The sequence below is a fragment of the Carica papaya genome, chromosome 3 (assembly GCF_054855325.1).
Source record: "Carica papaya isolate Zhongbai chromosome 3, ASM5485532v1, whole genome shotgun sequence".
Taxonomy (NCBI): domain Eukaryota; kingdom Viridiplantae; phylum Streptophyta; class Magnoliopsida; order Brassicales; family Caricaceae; genus Carica; species Carica papaya.
This window is the reverse complement of record NC_142311.1, coordinates 1,273,674-1,301,072: the sequence shown is the minus strand read 5'-3', so window position 1 is coordinate 1,301,072 and position 27,399 is coordinate 1,273,674. Positions and strand designations below refer to the sequence as shown.

General features: G+C 35.6%; 7 protein-coding genes across 11 annotated transcripts; 3 read left to right on the top strand and 4 right to left on the bottom strand.

Moving 5' to 3' along the window:
• The first annotated feature begins 218 nt into the window (after positions 1-218).
• Positions 219-2,710, top strand: LOC110815529 (phosphoglycerate mutase-like protein AT74). Its single transcript, XM_022043358.2, has 2 exons — positions 219-900; positions 1,899-2,710. The coding sequence occupies exons 1-2, from the start codon at positions 453-455 to the stop codon at positions 2,309-2,311; spliced, it is 861 nt and encodes a 286-aa protein (XP_021899050.2). The 5' UTR covers positions 219-452; the 3' UTR covers positions 2,312-2,710.
• Positions 2,711-3,138: 428 nt separating this feature from the next.
• On the top strand, positions 3,139-5,228 carry LOC110815354 (uncharacterized). Its single transcript, XM_022043124.2, has 3 exons — positions 3,139-3,908; positions 4,315-4,344; positions 4,778-5,228. Exons 1-3 carry the CDS (start codon positions 3,704-3,706, stop codon positions 5,092-5,094), a joined length of 552 nt encoding a protein of 183 aa, XP_021898816.1. The 5' UTR covers positions 3,139-3,703; the 3' UTR covers positions 5,095-5,228.
• GSH2 (glutathione synthetase 2) lies at positions 5,098-9,862 on the bottom strand. Its single transcript, XM_088214919.1, has 12 exons — positions 9,389-9,862; positions 8,898-9,067; positions 8,552-8,627; positions 8,193-8,323; positions 7,866-7,988; positions 7,709-7,789; positions 7,377-7,457; positions 7,195-7,264; positions 6,715-6,836; positions 6,249-6,388; positions 5,956-6,148; positions 5,098-5,608 (listed from the first exon to the last, which is right to left on the bottom strand). Exons 1-12 carry the CDS (start codon positions 9,770-9,772, stop codon positions 5,485-5,487), a joined length of 1,695 nt encoding a protein of 564 aa, XP_088071045.1. The 5' UTR covers positions 9,773-9,862; the 3' UTR covers positions 5,098-5,484.
• Positions 9,863-12,042: 2,180 nt separating this feature from the next.
• On the bottom strand, positions 12,043-17,214 carry LOC110815507 (Mitochondrial inner membrane translocase complex, subunit Tim44-related protein). 2 transcript variants are annotated; one of them, XM_088214918.1, is made up of 12 exons: positions 17,040-17,214; positions 16,533-16,570; positions 16,322-16,422; positions 16,127-16,207; positions 15,454-15,536; positions 14,502-14,553; positions 14,087-14,176; positions 13,647-13,715; positions 13,387-13,487; positions 12,616-12,685; positions 12,471-12,527; positions 12,043-12,322 (listed from the first exon to the last, which is right to left on the bottom strand). In XM_088214918.1, the coding sequence occupies exons 1-12, from the start codon at positions 17,111-17,113 to the stop codon at positions 12,236-12,238; spliced, it is 903 nt and encodes a 300-aa protein (XP_088071044.1). In that variant the 5' UTR covers positions 17,114-17,214; the 3' UTR covers positions 12,043-12,235. The 2 variants fall into 2 exon arrangements, with proteins under 2 accessions (XP_088071044.1, XP_088071043.1); XM_088214917.1 differs by having other exon boundaries at positions 16,530-16,570; positions 17,040-17,213.
• Positions 17,215-17,368: 154 nt separating this feature from the next.
• LOC110815366 (sodium/hydrogen exchanger 1-like) lies at positions 17,369-21,755 on the bottom strand. 4 transcript variants are annotated; one of them, XM_022043142.2, is made up of 14 exons: positions 21,214-21,752; positions 21,005-21,123; positions 20,692-20,789; positions 20,502-20,561; positions 20,342-20,388; positions 19,965-20,159; positions 19,807-19,853; positions 19,577-19,643; positions 19,299-19,399; positions 18,994-19,095; positions 18,539-18,677; positions 18,388-18,450; positions 18,210-18,293; positions 17,369-17,921 (listed from the first exon to the last, which is right to left on the bottom strand). In XM_022043142.2, exons 1-14 carry the CDS (start codon positions 21,358-21,360, stop codon positions 17,598-17,600), a joined length of 1,593 nt encoding a protein of 530 aa, XP_021898834.2. In that variant the 5' UTR covers positions 21,361-21,752; the 3' UTR covers positions 17,369-17,597. The 4 variants fall into 4 exon arrangements, with proteins under 4 accessions (XP_021898834.2, XP_088071039.1, XP_021898835.2 ...); XM_022043143.2 differs by having other exon boundaries at positions 17,830-17,970; positions 21,214-21,755; XM_088214913.1 differs by lacking the exon at positions 21,214-21,752 and having other exon boundaries at positions 20,502-20,599; positions 20,692-20,860.
• Positions 21,756-21,962: 207 nt separating this feature from the next.
• LOC110815286 (tagatose-6-phosphate ketose/aldose isomerase, putative (Mog1/PsbP/DUF1795-like photosystem II reaction center PsbP family protein)) lies at positions 21,963-24,888 on the bottom strand. The gene is made up of 7 exons (XM_022043002.2): positions 24,154-24,888; positions 23,809-23,888; positions 23,554-23,614; positions 23,136-23,193; positions 22,899-22,956; positions 22,657-22,729; positions 21,963-22,547 (listed from the first exon to the last, which is right to left on the bottom strand). The coding sequence occupies exons 1-7, from the start codon at positions 24,505-24,507 to the stop codon at positions 22,455-22,457; spliced, it is 777 nt and encodes a 258-aa protein (XP_021898694.2). The 5' UTR covers positions 24,508-24,888; the 3' UTR covers positions 21,963-22,454.
• TLP18.3 (thylakoid lumen 18.3 kDa protein) lies at positions 24,879-26,992 on the top strand. The gene is made up of 3 exons (XM_022043282.2): positions 24,879-25,477; positions 26,091-26,283; positions 26,582-26,992. Exons 1-3 carry the CDS (start codon positions 25,022-25,024, stop codon positions 26,827-26,829), a joined length of 897 nt encoding a protein of 298 aa, XP_021898974.1. The 5' UTR covers positions 24,879-25,021; the 3' UTR covers positions 26,830-26,992.
• The last annotated feature ends 407 nt before the right edge of the window (positions 26,993-27,399 follow it).

Here is a 27,399-nt window from a genome sequence, read left to right as displayed (position 1 = left end):
GTTATTTTTTAATTAATTAATTAATTAATTAGATGATACACATGTATTACTTATATTATAATAAAAATAATCTTTAAATTAAAACATAATTAAACTTGAAAAATACCATTTCTTATGAATACATGAACATACTAATCATTTGATTAAACAATTAATCAATTTGTCAAATTAAGAACTGGATATTGTCCTCCTTTTCATATATATAAAATGATGCTGAAACCTAAAAATGGCGAATACGCGCCAAGCTACAACTATAAAATCTAACAGAGTCAGCAGATCAAAAACCCTCCGCATCAGATTCAATACCCAAATTCAAAACAAACAAAATCCACATCCTCATTTCCTTCAGACCTCTGTTCCCTGTTTGAAATTCAAGATTTTTGTACAGAGACGAGAGCAAGGGAGGGAGGGAGGAAGAAAGGAAGAGAGTGACTCTGTAATAATTGCAGGAAATGGGGTGCGACGGCAGGATGATGCCGAGGCGAATCGTGCTGGTGCGGCACGGAGAGTCGGAGGGGAATCTAGACACGGCGGCGTACACGACGACACCCGACCACAAGATCCCATTGACGGACGCCGGCCTGACGCAGGCGCGGGACGCCGGAGCCCAGCTCCGCGCGCTGATGGCGGGGAACGTGTCGTCGGAGGATTGGCGCGCGTATTTTTACGTATCGCCGTACGAACGCACCCGATCTACGCTCCGGGAGATTGGACGGTCATTTTCCCGGCGCAGGATTATCGGAGTCCGCGAGGAATGCCGCGTACGCGAGCAGGATTTCGGGAACTTCCAAGTGGAGGAACGGATGCGGGTCATCAAGGAGACCCGAGAGAGATTCGGTCGGTTCTTTTACCGGTTTCCGGAAGGCGAATCCGCCGCCGACGTCTTCGACCGCGTCTCCAGTACGTTTCTGGTTCTTCATCTTCTTAATTTTTCAACTGATTTGTTTCTTGTTTGATCATTGATTTCCTGCTACTGCGTTTCTCTGAGTGGCGGGCTCCGCTTTCGGAACCCGCGCGTGAGGTTCACGTGCTCTGTTCGATTCCAGCCATCTAGGATTTTGTGGTCTCCATTTTTTAAACAAAGAAGAAGACTGCACTCCATCTGGTTTTTTTTTTTTTTTTCTTTTTCCTGCTCTGGTTTTTTTATTCAGAATTTTGTTTTTTCCTATTAAATGCCCGTGTGTTTGCTAATTGTTTACTCAGCTAATTTGAACTTGTTTATGATCTTGTTCTATGACGAAAATCCTGTTGTTTTCTTGTTTGTTTATTGCATACAAGTTAAGCTGGCTTGTTAATGTGGCTCTCAGATGATTTTGGATAAATTCTGCTTTTACTCTTTCTGTCTCTGTGAATCTTAATTCTCTCATTGGGGGTAATAGATTTTTGTGGGTTGAAGCTGATTCTTTCGGTAGAAATTTGCTATCATCCCTTTGTTTGATCACCATCCTGCTTATTTAGAATCTTGATTCCTGGAGTGTAGTAAGAAACTACTTTCCTGTATTCTATTGAAGATTAAAGCCATGTTTGACTCAAATCCGGAATTGTTATGGGATTCATTTGCCAAATACTAATTAGAAGGTTCTGAAAGTTTTCGATAAAAAAATTATCTTATATGAAATTTCAACATTGTTTGAAATTCTATTATTCTTAATGAAATTCAAATAAATTATTCCAATTCTATGCATGATGTTTTGAGATCTTCTTGTACCATTTCTGATAGAAGTTCACTAGTTAGAATTGGACGTATATTTGCAAATTGCAAATGAACTATGTAGAAGTTTTTGATTTGTTCGGAATGTAGTCTAAGGAAGAATAAGTTGAAAGAAGACCTTTTTTTTTTTTTTGCAGTTAAGCAGAATGTTGATGTAATTTGGCTATGTCCTTTTTTTCTTTTCCAGATTTTCTAGAATCTCTGTGGAGGGATATTGACATGAATAGGCTTCATAATGATCCTTCTCAAGACCTAAATCTTGTAATCGTATCACACGGGCTGACCTTACGAGTTTTTCTCATGAAATGGTTCAAGTGGACAGTTGATCAATTCGAACGCTTGAACAATCCTGGGAACTGCGAATATCGGATAATGGAGCTAGGAGATGGCGGAGACTACAGCTTAGCCATCCATCACAGCGATGAAGCAATGGAGGAATGGGGACTCTCCCCTGAAATGATTAATGACCAGAAATGGCGAATCCATGCCAAAAGGGGTGAGTGGAATGACCAATGTTCTTGGTATATGGACGAATTTTTCGACCACTTAACTGAACAAAACAACGACAGTAGTAATGATACTGATGACGGGAGAGAATGATTTGAAATGCAATTGATTCTTGATGAAACACGTATAGATTCTTCCGAGGTATTTTAATGGTACCACAATTCCTCTTACATAAGGTGATCTTACAAGAAAATTTATGAGACCTGGCTTGTGCGAGGGAGTTGTGGGGGTGTGGTGCCTTGCGAGATATCACAGCCTCTCCGACTATGTCGGAGGTATTCATCGTATTCAATTGGAAATGATATTATACTTTTTATCTAATCAAATCTTGATGATTCAAAAGGTTGATTGATTTCGATGCTTTTATCATGTGTTCTTAGTGAATGTAAAAGTAAGAAGTGTATATTGGATATTGTTGACAACATGTAGTTTTTAATAAACAAAATCCAAATTCACCCTAACAATTATATATAAAATATTTTCTTAACATAATTATGTTATAATTTTGTATTTTTTATTTCATTTATTGTAATTTTTTTTAATTTATTTAGTATTTATCTTTTGTCTATTATTGTTTAGAAATCCAAATTAATAAAAAGATTTAAAAAAAAAACTGAAAATTCTACACAAAATGATGAAAAAAAGAATTTTCTATCACAAAAAGCTACATGAAGTTAGTTTTGTTTTCATTTATGAATGCTCTACCTTTTTTAGAAAATTAAACTCTTGACATTTTACTAAAAGTATGTTTAATCTAATTAAGATTATTACTGTTTAAAAGTATCTTAATTTTAATTCTGTAAATTACGCTTAGTTAAATATTAAATGCTAAATACAATATTTTTAATAATTAATTAACATTTTTAAACCAATGAAAACATAATTAAGAAATACACATACAAAAAAATGGCAGCCTATTTTTTGTGCCGACAGAAATATAAACGTACGACACCACTCTCTAGAAACTGGCAGCTAAATCTTCCTCTAACGAAGGCTAATAAGCCTAAAAAGCCCTCCCAACACAATCATTTAAAGAAGGTTTCTTGATAAACTCAACCTCATAATCCTGTTTTCTTCTCGGTTAATCCCCCTTTCTCTCTCTATCTTGGAAAATCAATCATATCCCACATTTGATTTTCCACAATCTCTTCACATTTATAGGGATCTGGGTCTCCTTTGCTTTCTCGAAACAAACAGCCGTCACCTTTTTCTTTGGATTCTCTCTCGCAACCATTCAGAGTTACGGTCCAGCTCAGAGTCTTACTTTCTGACTCAGATCTTGAAATGGGTAACCGCTGATCGGAATCAACTCGACCAATTGGAGGTGACAGTCCCACTCCGAGTCAATTGCAGGGTGACCCAGACCGAGAAATGGGTGATTTGATTTGATTGTTACTACCTCTGTTGCACTCTGTTCTTGAGATGAAAACAGAGTAGGGCTTCTGGTTCTTGATTTTGATCTTGTTGAAGTTCGAGGGATTGCGTATGGGTCATCCGATGGTGCAGAGGGTTTGTAGTAGGAGAGGTTTGAGGATGGTTTTGGCTATGGCGGGGGTGTGTTTGGTTGGCTGCGTTGTTGTAGGTTCGCCATTGTTGTGGTTCTTGAGGAAGGGGAGTTGGAAAGATGAAGCTCCGTGTAGTTCCTGTTCTTGTGATTGTTCTTCAGATACTGCTCTGTTTTTTCCATTCGGTAAGGTTATGTTTCTGTAGCGTTAATTTGTATGCTTGATTCTCAGTTATTCTGTTCATGGAAACTTCCACAATCTTATTTAGAAAATCTCTGCAACTGTATTCATACACTTTGTGTTCTTGTTCTGTGAATATCTCCATGGCTGTCTTCTTTGTAATATATATTTTTTTAATAGTAATTTAATTAGATAAAGTGTGTAGAAATCATTATTATATATTATATAAAATTATTGTGAAATGTTAAAAAATTACTAAGCATTTATAAATTTTTTGAGGTGCTGTATAATTTTGCTTGTAAATAATTGATAGATTATAAATATAATTTATTAATATTCATTGAAGGTATTTCTTTTTCTATGCTATTCCTTCTTTCAACTTTCTTTTGTTAATGTCTATTATTATTGCAGGAGCTGGCATTGACAACACCTCCTTTAAAGGTCAGTATCTGTCTGTGTCTTTCTTCTGTTTTCCTCTTTGATGAAGCTATCACATTTCAGTATCTGTAAACTTTTCTTCCTACTAAATTTCAACTCCAAAAAATTACAGCTTAAAATTAACTTGTATAAATTAAAATTTATAAAGAGAAATGCTTTATTACAATGATACAGAAAGAGACTCAGCGGAATATTCCAAGTCACAATGCTACTAAGAATTCTGGTCTAAAAATTTATTATACAGTGGTACTCAGAATGTGAAATGTTACAAGTAGTATCAGAATCCTGATATAAAATTTAACAATTATATCTCTTTCCCATGTGGTATCAGAGCATCACATTTAATGTTATTAACTCCGCAGTTTCGCCCATATGCTGAGTTACTTTAGGGTTGATTGAGAGTAAGTTACTTTAGGGTTGTTGGATAAATTTGCAGACTGTGGAACAGATGATCCAGAGATGAAAGAAGAAATGAGAAAAGATATGGTTGCATTACTATCAGAAGAGATTAATTTACAGAGAATGGTTACAAATGAAACCTTACAGCACACCAGAGCGTTAACCATGGATGCCAAGTTGGTCTCCTCCCATTACCAGAAAGAAGCATCAAAGTGCATTGCTGGAATGGAGATTTGTGAGGAAGCAAGAGAAAGGGCAGAAGCAGAGCTTGCACAGGAACGTAAGCTTTCAGCAGTTTGGGAGAGAAGAGCTCGAGAACTTGGTTGGAAAAGTAACAGAACAGCTTATACATAAATATATATAAATAATGATATAATATATATAGATTTTGTTGTTTTATTCAGTTGATGCTAAGCTTTAGAATAAAGCTTCTCCTGTGAATACAAAATTTCAGAGTTTTCACTGCTTATTCTACCAAAGTTATCATATCTGCAAGCTCTTCACTGTCGAATTATGTTGCGTTTGAAATAATCTCGGTAAAATCTATATAGAACTTTTCTTTGAGTAGAAATTTATATATTATGATATATAAACACCAATGATAACAAAATGAAAAACATCCAAATGAAAAAAATTCCGGCACAGAGACTTTATTTTCCTTTCTGAGTATTGCTCTGTCTCAAGAATAATCAACTCTTGTGCCGGTCGTCCCGAGCAGTGGACGCAACTGAAAAGTCGGTTTCTTCAGTTCAGATATATACTATCCAGGACTGCGAAACCAGCTGCAACTCCACCTTCGTTTGATGAAGATACCTTTGTCCGCATCAAATATCCACATTCGGCATTCATGATCACTTTCTCCTTGTTTCTGCATAATTCCAATCTGAGTATGTTAGCTGCCGTCTTAAAATGTTAAAATCTGAAGCTTAATCCCTACTTATTGGTTTATTTAATTAAGCATAAATTTATAAATGAATTCCATAAACATATGGACTTCATTCTAAACAGTCTAAGTAAACACATGAAATCTCTCCTTCACAAATTACTTGGGCAGCCAGCATGAGAAATTAACAATCTTCAAACAAATCTAATTTCTTTAGCTTATGATTTTCTTCCCACAAATTCACGTAAAAGATTCAATTTATATCTACATAATTCATCGATATCATATTCATATATGTCAGAAAAGGAGGCAAAGATCCTGATAAGGCATACCTTAAGTAAGCACCATATATCCCAAGTTCTGAAATGGCCTGATCCTTAAGGCAGACGCCATCCCGCATCAACAAAGTGGTCAATACGGTTGGGAAAATCCTCTGCATAAGGATGTAAGCCGCGTCTTCTTCAGAACCCTCCTTCTGCAATCGCAAAAGGGTTTCCTTTACATCATTACCGTAGATATTGTTACCTGGAGAGGACAAGATCTAAGTTAATGGTGGTTCAAAACATAAATCACTGCTCTGAAAGTAGAAAGACAAGAACAATGGCAAAAAGAGAAACATGTAGACCTCCGCCTTCTCTTTGTGGCTTCATTACATATGAATCTGGTCTTTCAATTGCTCCTTGGACAATAGCGGTCTCATCTAAACTCCATAAACCGGCAAAGCATTTCCGTACTTTAGCAACCTCTTCTTTGTTATCAAGGAATCTGTTTGGAAGAATAAGAAGAAAATCTTTGGTGGCTTACCTCAACACAAGAAGGAAAAGATCTCTAATAAAACTCTAAGGCTGTGTTTGGAATAAATCCAGACTTTTACAAAACCTATTTGTAAATTCATGCTTAAACTAAATTAGAAAAGAACTCAATCAAAAGATAAAAGAATTGACTTCATCTAAAATTTTATGTGGAATTGGAAAAAATTTCATGTCAAATCAGAACAATGCATTCCAACTCTACATAAACACACAAATATGGAGTTGGCAATAATTTGGAGGCTCGGAAAATGTTACCACCAAGCGTGTGGAGATTATTACCGCTCAAGAACATTTGGTTTTGCCAGTTCCTGTTGGATCTTCTTGGTGCCAGTTAAATGATAAGCTATGGAGGGGCATTTGATGGCAGAGGACTGCTCCATAAGTAACCTAGCACTCCATTCCTACAAATTAGAAAAGAACGAGTACGAGAAAAAAGATGAGAGACATGCAAAACCAACTAATAAGTTATTGATTGCCACATTAAACTTAAGTCATAAACATATACTTCGTGTTTGAGAAAGAAGGCAGCCAAAATTCATTCACAAAGAAGAATCTAGAACTCGTAGATAACTAACAACAAAAAAAGAACATTTCAACTCCCCCGGAAAAAAGAAAAAAGAGAAAAGAAGATAGGACGTCAAAAGCTCAACCAAGATTAAAGCTAATTCAAGTAATTAGGTGATAAATAAACATTATATGATTAGTAAGTAACCAATGTAGCAACTTGTGATAAGCAGGAAGATCAAGGAAATTGCTTACTGATTCTGAAGGATAATCAGTTGGTGCATAACCAGCTCTGAAATAAATGACTGCAATTGCTTGGCCACCTCTACAATAGAAAAACTTTCATGATACCAATCATATGTGTATGTTCTGGTAACTCCACAGACTAATCTCAATTTGGGGGGAAGCAAAAAATTCATGAATTTAAACCCACTTACACAACAAGTGTTCCATCTGGCAGGATTGCCCCCTCTCTATCAATATCTGCCAAAGTCTTCCGGATACTTGAAATGTTATGTGTGTTATCAAGCTAAAGTTAAGAAAGATATCTTGAGCGAAGTACTGGTAACAAGCTTTAAAAGGAAAATTAAAGACTAAAAAAAGAAAAAAGGCAGGAACTGGAAACATTTAGTTTATCAAATTTCGGTTATTTTAGATTTTCATATTAGAGAATAATAGCCCGAAGGATCTCTATTATATCAAGGTGCTGTATCAGAAGAACTGTCAGTCTCAGACATGGTAGCCATTCTGAAAATGCAGAAAAGGATATTTTTTCTTCAAAACACCACAAAGCCAATGTTGATCATACATGTTGCGTTCTTCAGGCTGAACCACAACCATGACCACAGCCCTGAAAAAATATTTTAGTCACTGATCACTCAATATCTTAGCAACAAGAGAAAATTACATACTGCAGCAAATTTAACCTGGGGTTATTATATTCGGCCCAAGCCTTAGCCAATGCCTCAGCAAATTGACTAACTGCATTATTGCTGGGAATTCTCTTGGAGTCTAATCCAAGGTGACCTCCATAACAATTAATCAGGCTCCTGAAAAATAGCAAACCAAGGTTCATAAAGTGCTCCTTTTTTTTTTTGAAGTCTGGTGCATTTCCAGAGAACATTGATTGTTTTTAGACAAAAATCACGGTGAAGTGATCCATAAGGTATCAAACATGTGTCTAGCACATTGTAGTCTTTGAAGCACAGTATAAAGAACAAAAGAGCTTAAATAATTTGTAAGTGATGCGTGACCTGTGTAGCTCAGTGACAAGACAACTAAGGCCAGGGAAAGATGATGAAATTGTATTCATCTCTATTTGGAGAAGCAATTTGGTTTGTTTATCGAGCATATAATCTGAGCGATGTAAACCCAAACGTATTTCCTGTGCCAACAACGAAAAGATCAATGCTGGTCTCATTACTGAGAAGTAAAAACAAGGCACTAGCTTTTCCTATTAAACATTTTTTTTGCAATGACTAAATGAAGTTATAAAGTGAGGGACACATGATCGATTGAAAAGTAAGTAAACATGAAAAAGGGCTAATTTACAAGCCACGAAGATCCTCCTTGTCATGGTATGAGATGATATACCCTACTTGTATGTACTTACCTCTTTCTTGTTAATTGCTAGCATCTTGGAATGAATATCTAAAAGTCTTGAGGTAAAAGCATCGACCTTTTTCGTTCTGAGATTGTAAAGAAAAGAAAAAGAACAAAATCAATCCAAAAGGACTTCCAATCTACTGAATAAGTACGACACTGAACACAACCCAATGCCAGGAAGCTAGTAATACAAATCAACACCCGTGAGCTTCGTCGAATCAGTGAAAAGCAACAGAGAGCCAGTGAAAGTATACTGCTATGCCTTTTAGTTTCTTCCAACACCTATATCGCAATGTATTCAGCTAAGCTAACTATCACAGTTCAATATCATATTTGAGTATAAGAAGCCAAACCTGGACAGAGAATCCTGCAAAAATTTTCCATCCAAGCTCACACGATCAACAAGCTCATTAAAAATGGGGGCTAATTCACATGCTTGTTTCCAGTGGCTTTCTGGGAATATAACAGGCAATAACGCAAATGGGGCATGCACCATCCCCACACCAGGCACTTTTCCTGATCTCTGAAAGTCAAAATCGTCAAATACGAAATTCAATTGGCAGAAATAATTAAACGAATCTGCTCTTCCAATTTAAGCAAAAAGAAAAACTTTGGACTAATGAAAGAGAAATCAATAATTTCAATCTCATCTCAAATGATCATATGCAGATTAAAAATAATACCGACATTCAAAACCAATACAATCCACTTTAAACACGAACCAAACTTAACTAGCACACGCATAACTACAAGCATATACTGATTCAATAGAGAAGCCAGTACACACACACACACACACACAGAGACATATATATATATAGAGAGAGAGTTGTTGCGGAGAGACCTTAACATTCTTGTCACCAACGACAAGTCCATGAAGAGAACTCCAAACTAGAGCATCATAAACCATCTTCTGAACCAAATCATCGTCTACAAAATCGAAATCCAACAAGGATTTTTTCACCATTGCTCCCTCCTGGGTCTCCATCTCAATTAATCCTCGGTCACACTTGAAAGGCCCAAACTTTGGACGCGAAGAAGAGAAAAGAAGCGGCACCGGTTGGTGGGTCAACAAACCTTTGGGGTTTCCGAGATGGGTACGCGAGAATTTATGGCTAGGATACAATGAAAAATTGGATTTTGATTCTGATGGATGCGAAAAAATACAGCAGCGCCCAGTAGTGGGCAAGCTGACGGAGGAAGTGCACGAAGAATGACCAATACCCATTTTGACCTTTTCTTTCTTTTTCTTTTTGGCTTTTTGAACTGAAACGAGATTCTCATATGTCAAATCCTTTGCTTTCTTTGCAGCCTGGTAATATTCTCAAGTAGATTGCATAGTCAAATAATATATATATATATATATATATATATATATATATATATTTCTTTTTTAATTTTGGGAAAACTAATTATTTAGTGGGGTGGGAGGAATATTAAAAAAAAACTCACTTAAAAAAAAAATAGTATTTATCCGTACACATTAATAATATTAGATTCTAATTTAACAATTTTAGCATCATTAAAATCTTTAATTATATGTTTAATAGTATTTAATTAATTATTATTATTATCCTTGTTGTTATTATTATTTATATTTAAATTATTATATTAATTATTATTTCTTTAAAAAAAAATGGGTTTGAGTTATGTAAATAATAATATATAATTTTTTTTTAAAAAATTCTTATTTATAAGAATATGTAAATAATTGACACATGAACAGAATTTCGTTTTGACCTCCATAAAATTTAGATCATATTATTATTTATAAATTTAATATATATATATATATATATAGTGATAATTTTTAGTTAACCTTTTATCTGTAATAATTTTGTAATTATAATGTGTAATTGTATCAACAAAAAGTTAATAATTTCACCATCTCTATTATTAGTCCTTTATGTTATTATTTGAGATAATTTTTAGAAATATGATTATAAACTTCTTTTATAATATTAATATGCATTCATGATATTATTTATAATTTTATTAATTAATTATATTTTTAGTTTTAGAATTTTAAAATTTTATATTATAATATTTAGTTGTTTTATTTTTATATTTTTTCATTAAAAGTTATAGTATTTATATATATATATATATGTATATTAATGAATTAAAGTAATTTGTAGGTACAATTTATAGCACATTTATAATATGCATGGTAGGTGAGCCTAAGGGGTAAATCGTCTTTTTGCAGATAATATCATGATTCCATCCGTCAACTTAATCTGTTAGTTAATTACTTTTATTATTATTATTAAAGAAATATTAACTAATCAAATATAAGTCTATATCTAAATAATTAGTGTTTATTCAAGAAAAGCTTAGGTTGATAAAACAATGGTTTAAGGCTTTTTAGATTCAATAACTGTAGTTTATTTCTAGTTACATTTTACAATAATTAGTGCTAATTAAAGGTGATTAGCTAGCTTGATTCTCTGTAATTAATCTACTTTTGCTTCGATTAATGAAGGAATTCTTATTCAGATCAGAACCCACTTTTAAGATTGATTTCAAAGGCTTTGGTTCACCCTGTAATTCCAGTGAAGGCAACCTCTCTGTCGATTTCTTCCTGCTGTATTTCCTACTCCACCTAATCTCCTCCACATTCTCATTTATGCTCACCGTTTTCTTTGGAGCTTTTCCTTCAATCCCAGGCTCTGTTGCTTCCTTTTCCCCACTCTCTGCAGAGCTCACATGTCGATCATCATTTTTAGCGTCAATCTCCAGTGAAGAAGACACGAGGCCTGTCTCACCAACTGACGAGAAACCTCTGCCACTTTCAGTCTGCTCAAAAGGGTATGAGTTTCTTGCTGGTTCTGGTTCTGGGTCAGCCTTGGTTCCCATTTCCTGAGCCACTGCGTTTGCGACTTGGTTGCCTTTTGAGTCAGCTTCGGTCTGTTTAGTTGTGGCTGTGGTATCAGGAAGCAGGTGAGGCAAAGGACGGCCTAAGGCCACGGTCTTGAGGGCATGTCTTAAGAAGGTCTGCGTGATGAAGTTGTAGAGCTTGTTGCAAATGCCAATTGATTCTGTTTTGCTTTCCCTATGATCCATTTGTAGGGTTTCTTTTTCTGTATATTTTATTGTGTTTCCTTCATGCAAAACTTCTTATGTAGATGGGATATGCTTGAGGAATGGGGGGGGGGGGGTCCTTTTCTTTTAACCTAGGATATTATACGGTTAAGAAGAAATCGAAACAATCAGGAAGACAGATTCTTTTCTTGGGGAATATTTGGGATTCTCAGAAAGTAAACTCTCAAGAAAACTTGATACTTCTGCTCAAAGCAAGCAGGATCTTCTAACAGTAGAAGAAAATTACAGATATTGGAAATTGACAGAACAATCTCAATACGTGCCAGTTAAACTTCATGGATAGGCATCTAAAACCTGTCGACAAGGGCTGCCACTTCTTTATATATATATATATATACAGGATTGTTCATTTTTGAAGTGGCAAATCTGTCGATTCCAAATGACAAGAGAACAATATTTCAGATACCAAATGCTTAAGCTTTCCCATTTTATTTCTCTCTTTTATCAGATAACAAGGAGAGTTTCCGAACAAATAATAAATAATACTCTGGTACATATAATCTATTCAACTTACAAAATTGGGTGCAAATGGCATTTACTGCACCGCAGCAGATACATCTTCAATCAAGAATACTCTAAAAATAGTGGCTTACACTTTAAGCCTTCCACAAAGACGCCAATAAGCCCCGGTATGAAACAGAGATTTCTCAAAAACCCAGATTTCACGTATAAGGAGCTGAAAAAACATACTAAGCATCAAGGATTACTGGAGATGAGAATTGCCAAACATCATAATAAATTATATCAGGAATCAAAATGCGCTATATTTAAAACTAACAAATCAAGCACACATTACCCATAGGGAAGGATAGAATTAATCTTACCTCCTTAGTTTTGTCTCCAGCAACAACAGCACCGCTTGAATCATATGCTTCAAATTTCTAGAAGTATCACGGAAAGGACTTCATATTATGCATAAGATAAAGTGACATATAAAGAAGTAAACAGAATTCTGGTGCTCTTAGTTACCTGTTTTGTCAGAAACTCAAGTGTAAGCTGTATGAACACTTTCTTGAGATCATTTCGGTCCACACCAATCTGCAATTATTAAAAGAACAATAAAAGCAACTCCCTAAATGAATTGAAGAGAGGGTTTGTTCTTTTTAAAACATGTTCTTTCCTGAATAATGTTAAAACATGCTCTTTTAATTACCAAAAATCTCTCAAGCATTACAAAGCAGACGATCATTAGGTAAAAGTCCCCATAGTTTGTTGTTGAATCATATTAGCGACAAAAGAAAATTCTGGATGTATGGCACGTCTTTGAATGATGAAATCACCAAATTCATAATCTACAATTGGGGACTTCATGGCAATTGGGAGAAGTGCTCATAATAAAGAGAGATCACATGTACCAGAGACCAGAAAGTTAGTGAATGGTAGACGTCCTTTTTCCATTGTTCAGACACTAGTATATTTCCTACTCTTGGATCTGGTGTTAATGGATTCCTAAGAAGACGTGAAGTTAGCCAAGGGAAAGAAAGTGAAATGCTGAAACTTTATGAACATAGGGAATCCTCAGATATAATGTTATTATTTAGCCAAGCATAAGATCTGGTTTAAGACTTTTAGCAAGTGGATGGCTGCTCCCAAATGCCACTTTGTAGACAGGGATTTGAACAGCTTTTATTCAACTAGCCAGATTTCATTATTGCTAGATAGGTAAAATGTAAGAGAACTTCAGTTATGTCAATACTGTTGACTGAAGCTTTAAGAAGATGAAAGAAAAGGACACTTTCCAGACGAGCCCGCAGAGTCCGTATCCTGACAACTGGTTCAACCATTTCCCAGTACACCTTACTCCACATGGACTCTCTTTGCTTAATTTCATTCTTGAGTACCTACAGTATGAAGATTGAAAATAATGGGTGAAAGCTTAAAAGTACCATTTGCAACTTGATCAAAAAGCTAAGAGGCTAAAAGAATCTGAAAATGTGACAGACTAACAGAGGATATAAGACAGAATCTCATGAAAGCAGCTAAAAAGAACTCAAGCATACAGAGTACATATTCTCGGTTACTGCTTTCCTTAATGATGATTTGTCGCCAATCACCAGTAGAGTGTTAATCTGTGAACAAAGAGAAACGCTTTAGCACATGGAAGAAGGAAACTAAATACAATCAGTAAAGAGGGACAATACAACATAGGAAAAATGCTGAAAAATGAAAAGTAAGTTATTTTCGTTCCAACCTACCAACTTCTCCCACTCCATGACACCAAAAAGAGAAGAAAGAAAACATGGGTAAATATAGGGCATCACAGTGGCATATAGAATATAAATAGAGTATATTAATTTGAATCAGACAGGTAGATATTTTGTGTGGGCATCTCATTTTGATATTTCCTATATCCAAATGGCCTTATAAATTAAAATCATATAGAAAAAGTGAAGCTCCTGAACTGCATAGTGTAGTTAAAATTTAAGAGCAAGTATCGCACCTCCTTGTATAAATTTATAGCCTCTTGATAGAACTTTTGTTTTGAGTATCCAGTTCTCCTCAATTTAGCAATTGCATAAGCACTTTTAAGCTGCAAATGAAAGAATTGGAAATGTGACTGTTCAGATACAAAGATTTCACTTTTGCTTTCTGATAGAACATTCAAATAATGATATTCAAAATCAAAAGACTCTAATTTTTTGCAAACATACATCTAAAACCATACAAAGCATAGATAATGCTAAATATCTCATTGCATGGTGGTTGTAAAAAGATCAGAATGTAGTAAATTTCATAAAACAAACCTACAGCAGACTAGAGAGAACATACAAGATGACTATGGGGATTCAAAAACTAGGCTGGAATTATTTGATAATTTCAAGAAACCAAGTAGAGCTGGAATGGAAGGACTTAACCTCCAAAATGGAATCCTCTTTTGTTCTTTTCCAACCACTTCGTGTGAACCACCTGAAGGGCAGTCCACCAAAAAGTCAGAAACAGGAAATAAGCATATCTTTAAGAATTACAGTGCACGAAGCTAGTCCACTGGAAATAAGACGCATAAAGATAGTGCAACTCAAATTAATGGATCTTGATAACAATTATGACTGAATAAGATTGTTGGCAACCCCAGCTGCTCCTAGAGAAAAAAAGTGATGAACAAAGGAGAAACACCTGATCCATCCAGATCTCTCAATAAAGCCCATGGCAAAGAGAAGATCATTATTGAGAATACCGTATTATCTTCCTACTGAATGAAGTAACCTATACTCCAATCCTGCAAAGTCAGGCAGTCTGCCATGCCTCTCACTTTTCATGTGGCCTTTCCGAGGAAATTTAGTATCCATAAGGACGAAAGGCACATTGAAGCAGCCTCTAAGACAATATTAACACAGTCCAACATTATTCAGATTTTTGTAAACTATTGCTTAAGTTTTCTGTTTACCATTATTTTTGCCAGTACCTTCAGCATAGACATCAAATTGCACAAATTTGATACAACTACTTGGTGAAACTAGGATAGCATAGCTTCATCCAGAAGTGATTTCATGAACCATTTTAGATTTAGAACTCTAGAACAACCAATGTCTTTTTATTCATTACCTTCCACTTCTGCTCCTTCAAGAATCCCTACTTTCACAAGGAATCTAACAACTAAAATAAATTATCCATCTCTGCAATAATTGTTATGAACGTTTCATAGTGAATTTGATAATAAGAAAAAAAATAAATATAACCTTATAATGCAAGTCAATAACATGATTTGATGATAACTACGGGGAAATTCCCCCTGACCATGGGCTGATAAAGGGGAAAAAGGCTGTATGCCTGAAAATCAATTTGCAACTTACTTAAAATACAACTAACCTCTTCCAAAATGAGATTTTTTCACGAGGTGCATAAGGTTCATATATGAATCCAGGGCTCAACATTGACACTTTAAGAGCACTCTACAAACATGACAAGAGGAACAGGTAATCATTTTACTATTTACATCCAACATATAATAAGTGGATCTTTTCACAAGTAGAAACTTTTATTCACACAAAAAAGAGAGTTGCAGCCCATCTCATCTAAAGTGTGAGAAACAATCTAGAAAGATGTTAATACATATAAAAACAAAAACTTGCAGATTCTTGGCGGCAGCATTATAAATAATTGGTTATGGTTAAAATTGATAAATCCTTTCAAACTATATAATAGCATGTGTGTGGATCTTCAGCCATCATTTCGCATTCTTTTGGCATAATCAAAAGCATTCTGATCACAAAACTATTAGTTTTTCTTCCGAAGAATATCTATCGATAATCAAATTGGCTGAAGAAGTACATATTGCATCAATGTTCCCATACATTTGTGGGCTTGTCCTCTCCAAATCTTTTATACCGCTTCTTACTAAAATGGAACATATCATGTCTGATTAGTTCCATTTAAAATTATGGACAATGGCTAAGAATGTGGAAGCACCTTTTAAAGAGAAACGAAAATAAACAGAAAGCAACCACCTCAAATCAAGCTGAAATTTACAGAGAGTACAAACCATTTGTCTCGCTTGTGGATGGGCTTGTGCTTGCACTGCTAAGAACCTTTTGTCATTCACGAAAATCAACAACTCAGCACCCTAAATCAGGACCAAAAAGGATACAATCTTAGGGACAAAACAGCACCTACATCAGCTAAAAAAAAGCATGATAGATTTTCATCCAACCAACTAACTTTCTAGTCGGGAGATTACCATCCTAGAATGAAGCATCGTTGTACTGCTCTGTGTCCATGGAAGAGCATTCTGGTTCTTATACAAGCAAGAAGAAAAATTTCGGCTATAAAGTTCAGGAACTGATCACATAGAACACATCAGCTTACAATGACAAAACTAAAAGTTGCACAAATAACTTTAGTATGTAATCAAAATTTTAATAGATTTGTTATCAGAAAAGAACTACCACGAGAAAGACCAGGGAAGTAACTCCTCGAGCTCCCAGTACTGAAAAATAATGAACAAGATGTCAAAAAAAAGTAACTTCATGCCAAGCAAATGAAGAGCATTTTTTTTTTTGAAGTCCAATTTGTATAAAACACAGGGAAAAGACGGAAATGAAAAATGAAGCCTTTTTTATACAGAATTCGCAGCTTTAATCTGACTAGGCGTACAAAAAATGGACCGTGCAATAAACATCATTTGAATGAAGTGCCTAAAGATTCTCGTAGTTCTTTTTCTTCATTTTCTCAGCAGGGAAACAGAGAATCAAAGAAGAAGCCCTCAGCTAAAGAACACCTCAAGGTTCCAAATTTCGAGAACCATATTCAGAGATTAACCATACGCAGAAGCGAGTTTTCTTTTTCGAGTATAACAAATCTCAAAGTTAATTAAAAAAATCTGACAATTTCCTTCTCGTTTTCACATATTTCCCCAGGAACTAATCAAGACAGTTAAAAATGAAGTGGGTACTCACAGATGCGAAAACTCCTGTGCCTCAACCGTCTGATAAACAGCGCGAACTCTTTGCAATCTCCTTAACAACGCCATATGCGATCATTAAACTGAATCCAAAACCCTAACGTGATGGTTTGATCAGAAAAGACTTTAGTTCTTAGTTTCTGCAGGGTTTAAGTGAGAAAGTATCGGGTAGTACGCAGCCCACGATAGCTTAACTATGGGTGCGGGATCGTCCAATAGAATACTAGTTTAATGATATAAACAGAAAATAAAAAAATAAAAAGAAAGCAATAATAAAAATTGAAAACTTAAAATAAAAAAATAAAAAAAACACACTTACGAAAATTTGAAAATTAAAATATAAATATATTTTTAATATTCTTTTAGAAAATTAAAAATATTTTCATCAACCTAAAACATACATGTGTGTGCATACATATATACATGTAAAATATATATTACATGTATTCATAATACGTTAATAATACTACCTAGGAAAAATTCAGGCAACCATTGAGAATTTATCTGCCAACAATGATACAATAAAAAATAGGAATGCTGATAACTCTGTGATTCAAGAATTCTGATAATTTGCACCAGTTGTGGAACTGGGAATGTGAGGAACAAATCCTCGGCCGCCAAAGACGGGCCTCATGAATCTGTCATCAAATTTTCTCCACAGGCAGTGAGCAGTTGGGGTAGGGTGAGTAATTAACACTCTCAGATTGCTTTTTTTCGGAGCTGGCCCGGTGTTGCCTTGCTCGCTTGGTTCGCCATTTTCGGTCAACAGTAGTCTCAAGTCATCCAGACTGGGATTATCGGTTGCATCAGGAATTGCAGGTTTTTGATGTCTTAGCAGCACTCTTTCTATCAGGGGCTTGGTTATGGAACCAAACACCTGTTTACGGATGGGATCAGCAATGTTGTAAACATATTCGGGAGATAATCTATTAGAAGGTTGTAACATATAGATGTAGATTATTATATGTAAATTAAAGATTTGATTATTTTATATTAGTTTAAACTTTTTAAAAAATTCAATTAAACTCAATTCTTTCGCATAATACTAAAATTATACATTTAGAATATAAATAAGAAAAACGAATATAAAAGGCCGAAGATTAAGTTAATGATAGAAGAATCAGCGATCTAATTCAGATAAGAACAGTGAAGTAATGGAAATTACCACTGTACTAAACAAAACAACAATTATGGTAGAGGTAATCATGAGTGCAGCGTCCTCAGTTGATGAACTGTGAGTATTTGAAAACTGTGACACAAACTTTGCATGTCAGTAGATCAATTTTCCAGCTGGAGATTTAAAATGTTAAAACTGTATTTTCGAGTATCAGGTTATCGGTTACCTGGTTATAGGATAGAGCAATGGTGATTGAACCTCTCATTAGGCCTGCCCACCACATTATACACTGAGATTTATAACAGTCAGCAAATGCTGGACCAAAGAAAAGTTCAATTGAGATAAGTTTGATTAGGTCCTTGGCGATGATATATCACCTGTTGTCTAAACTCAATTTTCGTATTCTTGCTCCTTCTAACATAGTTTAAGATATTTGCTAGAGGGAATATGAATGCTGCCCTTCCAATCAACACCAAGGCAAAAAATGTTGAACTAACAGCAATAGAGGTGCCTGGACTGAATCAAGAAGATGAAAAACAAGATAGCTATGGTTAGGACTTCGGATATGGCAGCACGAGCAAAGACAAGCTTCGAATTTAGTATTCCCCCATTATTGTATTCACAAATTGTTAACTTGTCTCCAGAATCCAGGTCTACTCTTTCTGGGCCAGCCAGTAGGGCTGGTAATAGAGACAGAACCCCAGAATTCAAACTTGAGACAAGAGAAACATGGCAGTCTGGCTTTGGCCAATAATGGATTAGCAGATTTGAGATCGACTTGTCAACTAACTTTTTGCTCTAGGCATACATTACAAGAGCAAAATAGTATTACCTTGCACTGCTATCTCTCCATTTGTCAATGTCCAGGGCATCCATACCAACGTATAGGAATATAAAAGTTTCCGCAATGAAAGAAATTGTCGCAAAGGCATGCCTGAAAAATTCAGATACTGCAGCCATTAAGATCATGTGTCATAGAAAGATAAAAGAAAAGATTTTGCATGTCTCTATCAGACTTTTCCATAGCACCACTTTTGAGTGATTGGATGAAGTATCTAGGGATTCAGATGCTTGATAGTTGCTTATTAACCAGAGTTGATCACAATAATAAACATGATACATATTTTTGGCTCTTACTTGGTTGTTATCCTTGAGCTTTCAGTTATGTTGTGCCATGTATAATGTGACATGACAATGCCACAAAAGAAAATTGTCAAAATCCCACTGAGGCTCAAAAGCTGCAAAAGCAACAAAAGGATGAACCATTGATTTCGGAAAAAAGGTCTCGTTCCCTTAAAAGAAAGTGTTTGTAAATACAGAACCTCACGAACATTGAGGATAAGAATATTAGTGTTTCGAGTGAAAAAGGGGAACGTAATTTTTCAAGACTAAGACTATGATTCTTTGACAATTACCTCAGCCAACATGTAAGATAAGTAGGCCATAAGCATCATAAGTGCTACTTCACGATCTGTAGAGTGCCTGTCAATGCCAGAATATAATGTCAGAATAGATATAAAGCCCGAGTTGCAAGCAAATCAAACTTACCATCCAATATTGAAGGCTATTTTGGTCATGTTAAGATTCATAACCTCATCGTAATCATAGATGCTAGAGAAAAAGGATATAAAACATTCTATTATACCTTCCAAAGTAAAGCGTCTTTATGATATAAGCGCTTAGAAGAGCCACCTGAAAGATAGCAAAGCATGTTGGAAGGAAATCAAAGCTCGATTCTTCAGAGCTCAGGAATTGATTCATAATTTAGCTAGAAACTGATTCATGATTATAAACATTACTTACTACTACACCAAGTGCTGTGCTGGTGAAGAACAGATAGAGAAATGTTCCCAAAAATTTCAAGATGATCATGACATTTAGGTTGTTGAAGTTTATGGACTGGACTGCGTTGAAAAGCACAATAGATGTAGCATCATTTACTACTCCTTCCCCAAATATCACACTGTAAAGGAAGGGTGTTTGATCTTGGTTAAGAACCTTTAAACATGGAGGAGAAAATTTGCGCGTTAGAGACAATAATCAACTGCCATGAGGAAGCTTCTGTTTAGCAACTAGTATTTATTAGGATATAGAAAATAAATTAGCTCATTTCCCATTAGCTTAAGATTTTGATATGATTGATTAAACTTACAATCATTTTTTGAAATTATCATAAGTACCTGCAATGTACATACTGAATCAGTGGCTGATAATATAGCACCAACAGCTGCAAACGAATAATGCTCAAAGATAAGTATAAAACAACAAACTTTCACCCAACACATGCACAAGGGCAGAAGAACAGAATTAAAAAGAAAAAAAAAAGACAAACTAAAGCACCTAGGTAATCCTGAGTACTTAGAGATTTCACGCCGATTCTTGTAAACAGCAGGAAGTCACCTGCAGGGTTTTCCAAAAACATACATGCGAAGCTAAGTCTGTTCTGATGGAATACGAGATAGAAAATGAGTTTAAAAATGCTTTAAACTAGATACAGTTATGCAATACAAAATATGTTCCTAGGCCTTACCCACAGAGATGATGCAGAATGAAATTGCGGTGCCAAGTATTCCAAACAACAATATTATGGTGAAATTCTTGAAAAATTGCTTCTTTTTGACCTGGAATCTGGAAAAGTTTTTTCCCAACAATTATTGGCTGCACTTGGTCTTCTCCAAACATTTAATTTCCATGCATAACTATAAACAAAAAATATGGACAAATTACATAGCTCTTGAATAAAAAATTTCATAACCCAGAGAATTAGAACTCAAGCTAAAATTTTTATGCAACCAACTCACAGATCATGGAAATTAAAATAGTAGCAGATGGAAAAATCATACCCAGCATTGAAAATGATTGGTGGCAGCAGATAAAGGAAGAACAAATCCTCACTAAACACAAGTATATGAGAATCAGAACCTTTAGTCACCAGCAACACCACTCCTCCAGCACACAACCCCTGTAATTAAATAGCCGAATAACTGACCTTAACCTACGACAGTATAAAAGAGCCAAACAAGAAGAAAGCTCAGATTTTATAAGTACCCACCAAGAGAAGAGCAGTGATTGACTCATTAACCCATCGGTTCTCTTCAAGGACGTGTCCTATGATGATGATGGCACAGAGGAGGGTGAAGAAGACAGTCAGTGCAATAATGGTGGTTGTGCTAAGAAAACCTGCTAAGTCTTCAGCCATTTCTGGTGTTGAGTAGCTAAATTTGGTATATACAGATTGTGGGTTTCATAGATGCTGAAGCAAGTGCCAAAATTTGGGATGTCAAACACGAAGTCTTCACCTAAATTTCATATTAGAGAGCTCTGAGGATTTGCTTGGTTGGTTTTCACGTTCAAGACTTGTAGAATTGGAGGGAAGACTGGTAGTTGATCTTGAGGAATAATCCTCTACAAATCAGAATCTCTACAATTGCTGCAACCTACCAGCTCGATATATTGAGACAAGAAAGGAATTTCCTTCTGCCTCTCAGTGGTGTTTGAAGAAAATTTAGAATCACAAGCATTTGAAATTGCACCATATTAACATACGTTCTGAAACTGCAGATATTATTGTTGCAGTATATTGCTGAGTTCTAATTTTTTTAGTTAGATTTATAACCTGTAACATGAATTAACTTCTGTTTACCGATTTGGACAATAGAAATAATTTTTAATGGTTAATTGACTGCATTTGTTAAAAGATTTAAAAATCTGGGGTCACCATTAATTCACGAACTATTCCAGTGTTCTTATCTCAGTTTAGGACACTGGGCAAATGTACTGGAGAATTTTAGGTGGAATGGATAAATAAAGCAGAACAAAATTTATTACTTCAATTTCAAAATTGTTTGAGCAATAAATGCCATCTTAAAATAAAAAAATGAAAGATAATAGTCCCTCAAATCAATATTACATTCAAACTCTATAAGCTTCAAGTCGCTGCTTCAAAAGCCATTAGAAGAAAAGAAAGCAGTCGGCGACGAACCAGAAGTTGCATGACTGGATCATCCGCAGGTTAAATTTGCAAAAGAATTCTCGTTAATAGTTATTCCAAGTTTGACATTGTAATAGCATGGCCCCACCTTTTCCAAGGGCACAAGGGTTGTCCCCTAGAAGTAGAGCAATATGAAAAAGAATCTCAGTGTCCAGTTTGTTTCTGCTTCTGATATTCATCGATGCATGACAATGCTCGAGCAACTGCACTGAGAGAAAGTTCATTGTAGCTTTCTCTTGTCTAAACTAAGTAAATAGGTATCTAAGATCCGAAAATCTGCCAAATGAGCTATTGGCGGAAGACTATAGAACTGTCAGCGAAATAGCAGCAGAACGAAGCTTGACACCATCATCATCCCACCTGGACATTGGTGCAGTTGCTCCAGCAATGATTGCCTGCAACAAATAAACAAGGAAATGAAATTACAAGACAGAAGTATCGCGTTAAAATGACAACAAAACATCTTAGTTATTAAGTGAAGCAGTAAAAGCATGCACCCCTGACCTTTCCGCTACTGACTGCAGCTACTAGTGCTACATGCTGTTCATCTCTACCAAATTCATAGAAGTAATAGGTCCTGAAAAAAATTAAGCATTAATGTTATACATTAGAAACCTAATCCCTGATTAGAAAGTCTAAAGCTCGATTCATATGCTTCATAGTGAACAAAAATATGCCCAAGTGTAATATTTCCTATACTTTGTAAACGCTGACATCCATCTAGAGAATGAGAAAAAATAACTTGCCTGAGACCTTCCTCCTCCTTTATCTTTAGTGTCCGAGCAGAGTATAAAGTAGCTCCACCTACCGATAAACAAGCATCACAATAAACCAAAGGGATGGAAGAACAAAAGATATTCGAGGAACAGTTATATATGATTTCTTCTTTTTTTGGATTATGTGATACTACATCGAGTCGTGTAATTCACAACCTATAATTATTGAAGAATACTTAAGTCTACAAAATACAAAATGTAAAATACCTGGAACAAAAATTCTTGCTGCTTCTTTCAAGGAACCTAAATCAGTAATATCTTTGGCCTGCTCAAACATCGGATAATATTGTGTAAATACCTTGATGAGTTTATCAAGGAATATTGTAAAACAGACCAAAAAGATTCACCTAAATATTCACGAGGATATGATGGAGCACAGTACACCAAACAATTCCACAAGGTAAATTATGCAATTAGAGAAGCGAACATGAATGAACATATTTTATAGGAGCACTTAAGCAAACCGGCCTCATTATTTGACACTGGTCATATACAGCATGTAACGATAGCGAAAAAAAAAAAACAGTCACACATCCTTAAGTATAAAAATGCAAAGAAATCTTTGACTTCAAGTGAGTAAACCATATATTATGGGGGAAAATCTCCACGACAATACAACACAAACCTCTAAGAAGGTGATCTTGAGCTGATTGGTTGGGCGGACGACAACACTTAATACTTCAGACCTAACCAAGCAATAACATGTAAGAAAATCAAATATAAATGCATAATAAATTTTGACTATAACCAAGACAATGGCAAGCAAGTTTTTCTACAGTCTGAAGAAATAGGGAATAAAGTAAAACTGAACAGGAAATTAAGAAGCATAATAGAGAGATCAACAGGAGGTAATTTGAGGATCTGCATATTATATATATACCCATCAGGAGATGCAAATCGTGCCGCGAAGGTCTTGGGCTTTGCCTTGTCTCCATATAGAGACAAGCCAGCAGAGAAATCCTTGAAAGATCAAGCAATAAACAAAGTCAATACATGAATTTTGCATCTAAACTAATATCACCTTTAACTATCCAAAAATTTACTTCTACATCATCTTGTTCCATTACCAATTGGGGTAAATGATCCATAGTCCAGAGCAGCAGGAGAAAAGGAAAAAAAAAGACTAATAGAACACACCCGATTTGAAATAACACGATCCAAGCAAAAACACAACTTCCCATTAACTACAACCAAACACATGCACGATTCTATGAAGAAAATATACCTCGGGCTCCATGATATCTTCAAATTGAGGAGGGACCCGGATGGCAAACCCGTCGCCATAAAACTGGAACCACGATTTTGTGTTGGCAATGCCAGAAAGACCAAGTTTTGAAGGCGAAGAAGGTTCGGCCAAGGATACACCTAATGGGTTTTGAAGGGCTAAGGAAAGAGTTATACAAAATGAAGTGGTTTTGAGAATGAAGTCCCTTTTACAGGTAGTTTTGTTGGGAGTTCTGGGACTGGTAAAGACAGTGGTGGATGTGGTCGGTATGAGAGTGGAGGAAGAAGTGGGTTTGGGGTTTTGGGTGAGGTTTGGTGGTGGGTGAAGAGAGAGGGAGAGAGGAAGAATGGCCATGAGCAAGTGAAGATAGAACCCATGGCGGGGATTTGATACAGAAATTTTGGATAAAGTGGGGCAGAAGATGAGCCAGGCTATGTATGTATTAGAGAGAATCTCTGCGTTTCTCTAAATAATGCAGGCTAGTTTCGACATTTCAGATTTTATGAATAATAATAATAATAAATAAATAAATAAACCCCTACATATTAGACTATAATAAATCATATATTTAATTTTAAAATTTATCTTTTGTAATTTGTTAATTAATATTTTTACAAAACTCATCAAGTTACCCGCTATGTTGGCGAAATGACCAAAATGCCCATGGATCTCTCACCGGCCAGGATGGTTCATTTTATCCTGAAAAATGAAATTCATCCCCACCAATCCAACACCAGAACAAATCCAAGCCACCCAAAATCCCAACCCAAAAAGAAACCAGAGAATGATACAGAGCAAGGAAAATCTTTTCTTCTTCTTCCTCTGAAACACTTTCACTCTCCCTCCCATTTTCCTATCTCTCTTTTCAATGGATACCTTACTGTCTTCCCACTCTCTTTCCCCTCTCCTCCATCCAAAAGCTCCATCTCTGAAACACACTCATTTGCCCCAATCTCTCCAACCCATATCAAATCCACTATTTCTCTACAAACCCTTTTCTTGCAGCCTCAGAGCACAAAGTTCTCAGCCATTAAAATCTACTTCAAAGGTACGTACCAGCAACAGCTGGTTAACTCGTGCCCAACAAGCGCTAGCGGCTTTAGCTCTCTCTTTGGCTCTCAACTTTTCCCCACTGTTGCATAGTGACAATGCACTAGCGTCTGAGTTTGATGTGCTCAATGAGGGGCCACCGAAGGATTCATACGTGGTTGATGATGCGGGTGTGCTCAGTAGAGTTACCAAGTCCGATTTGAAGCGGCTGCTGTCAGATTTGGAATCCAGGAAGAATTTCCATATCAATTTTGTCACTGTTAGGAAGCTCACTGTAAGAATTTTTGTTCTAGATTATCCTTTCTTTTGTTAATGACTCTTGATGAACAGTAGGAAATTTCAGTTGTAAGATTGTAGGAAATTGTTACGAAGTCTGTAATTGGTCATTGAGGAAACCGGGAGAAAGAAAATGGAAAATGGAGTTCTAAACTTTGGTTTTTTAGCTATTAAAAACAAATATGCAGAGATTCAAATTCCTCAGTATTTGTTTTCCATTTATTTACTGCAAGTTGTGAATAAAATAATATTTGAATTTGAATTTGATTTATGCCAATTATGTGTCTAACTCAACAAAGGTAGTTTCATAATCATTCCCTTGACAAGTTAACAAAACATACATTTACTATAAAGCTAAAAGTATGTATGGAATAGTTCAATTTTGTATCAGATAATAGATATGAAAGCAAATGGCCTATAAGCTTTTGATTGTTGAGGACTTATCTTACCAGATAATGGTTAGTGCTAAGAAAATTAGTAGCTAACTAGATTCGGTTATACAGTCTTGGCAAAAGTCTGTAATTTGTGAAATAGAACACATGATCAAACAGTTTATAAGTGGTTGGAGTTTGAGGTTTTGCATACTGAGGATAGATAGCATTTGGTTGCAGAGCAAAGCTGATGCTTTCGAGTATGCTGACCAAGTTTTGGAGCGCTGGTATCCCACTGTTGAAGAGGGCAATAACAAGGGCATTGTTGTGCTTGTCACCAGTCAAAAAGAAGGAGCAGTTACCGGTGGCCCTGCATTTATTGAAGCTATTGGAGAAAATGTTCTTGACGCCACTGTATCAGAAAATCTTCCTGGTAATTGGCCATTTACTTTTCAAACTTCAAGTTGGTCGTTTTTAGATTTTTTTCTTAGCATATACTGCAATGAAACTAAACTACATGGCTGAAACTGTACTTTTCCCTAAAGTTATACTTGCAGAATCTTAACAACACATGAATTGACTTTCTTCTTAGAAGCATTAACTAAAGCCTTAAACCGAAGTTAGACTGACTCTACATTAAACACTCGGTGTTCTAAGTTTCTGTTTCAGTTTGGGATGTTCCTCTGAAGTTAATTAGTCTTATGAATCAAATTGGTGGCTTTTGACTGCAGTCTTTGCTACGGAAGAAAAGTACAACGAGGCCCTCTATAGCAGTGCCAAACGGCTAGTTGCTGCAATTGATGGCCTTCCAGATCCTGGAGGGCCCAAATTTAAGGACAACAAACGAGAGTCTAATTTCAAAACCAAGGAAGAGACAGAAGAGAAACGAGGACAATTCAGTCTTGTCGTTGGAGGTCTGTTGGTGATTGCTTTTGTTGTTCCCATGGCACAATACTATGCTTATGTCTCCAAGAAATGATACTTGTACTGTTAGACCTTCATTTTGGATCAATTCTTCTAGATTATGAAGGGAAAGTATAACACATGTACAAATTGATCATGTTGAAATTGTTGATAAGAGACTTGCAATCAAGTGACAAGTACAAAATTTTGATTTGTATTTATGAAACCTGTATTTGAAATCGTGTAGTCGTGAATATTTTCCATATGCCATTATCATCTTAGTGCTATCCTAATAGATCTCATAGTAAAACAGAACTGAATTGTAACACCTACTTAAATTTTCTCTTTGATTTCCTTCCAAACAATAGCTAACTAGAGCTTGGTAAGCTTTTTAACAAATGAGACTAACTGATCTTAGTGCCAACAGATGGACACTAAAGCTGCCGCATTTTTTCTGCAGTTCCTATGTTCTGCAGATCTGGTTCTGGGTCAAAAACAATAACTCGATCTGGTTCTGGGTTCATAAAACCATAGAATTTTATGGAGCATTCTATTGATATATCTTTTCTGAGCTTATCATGAAGAGAAAAATCTCATTAGAGGGTCCAATCCTAATATTCTAATGAACAAACAAGGTGTGACATGT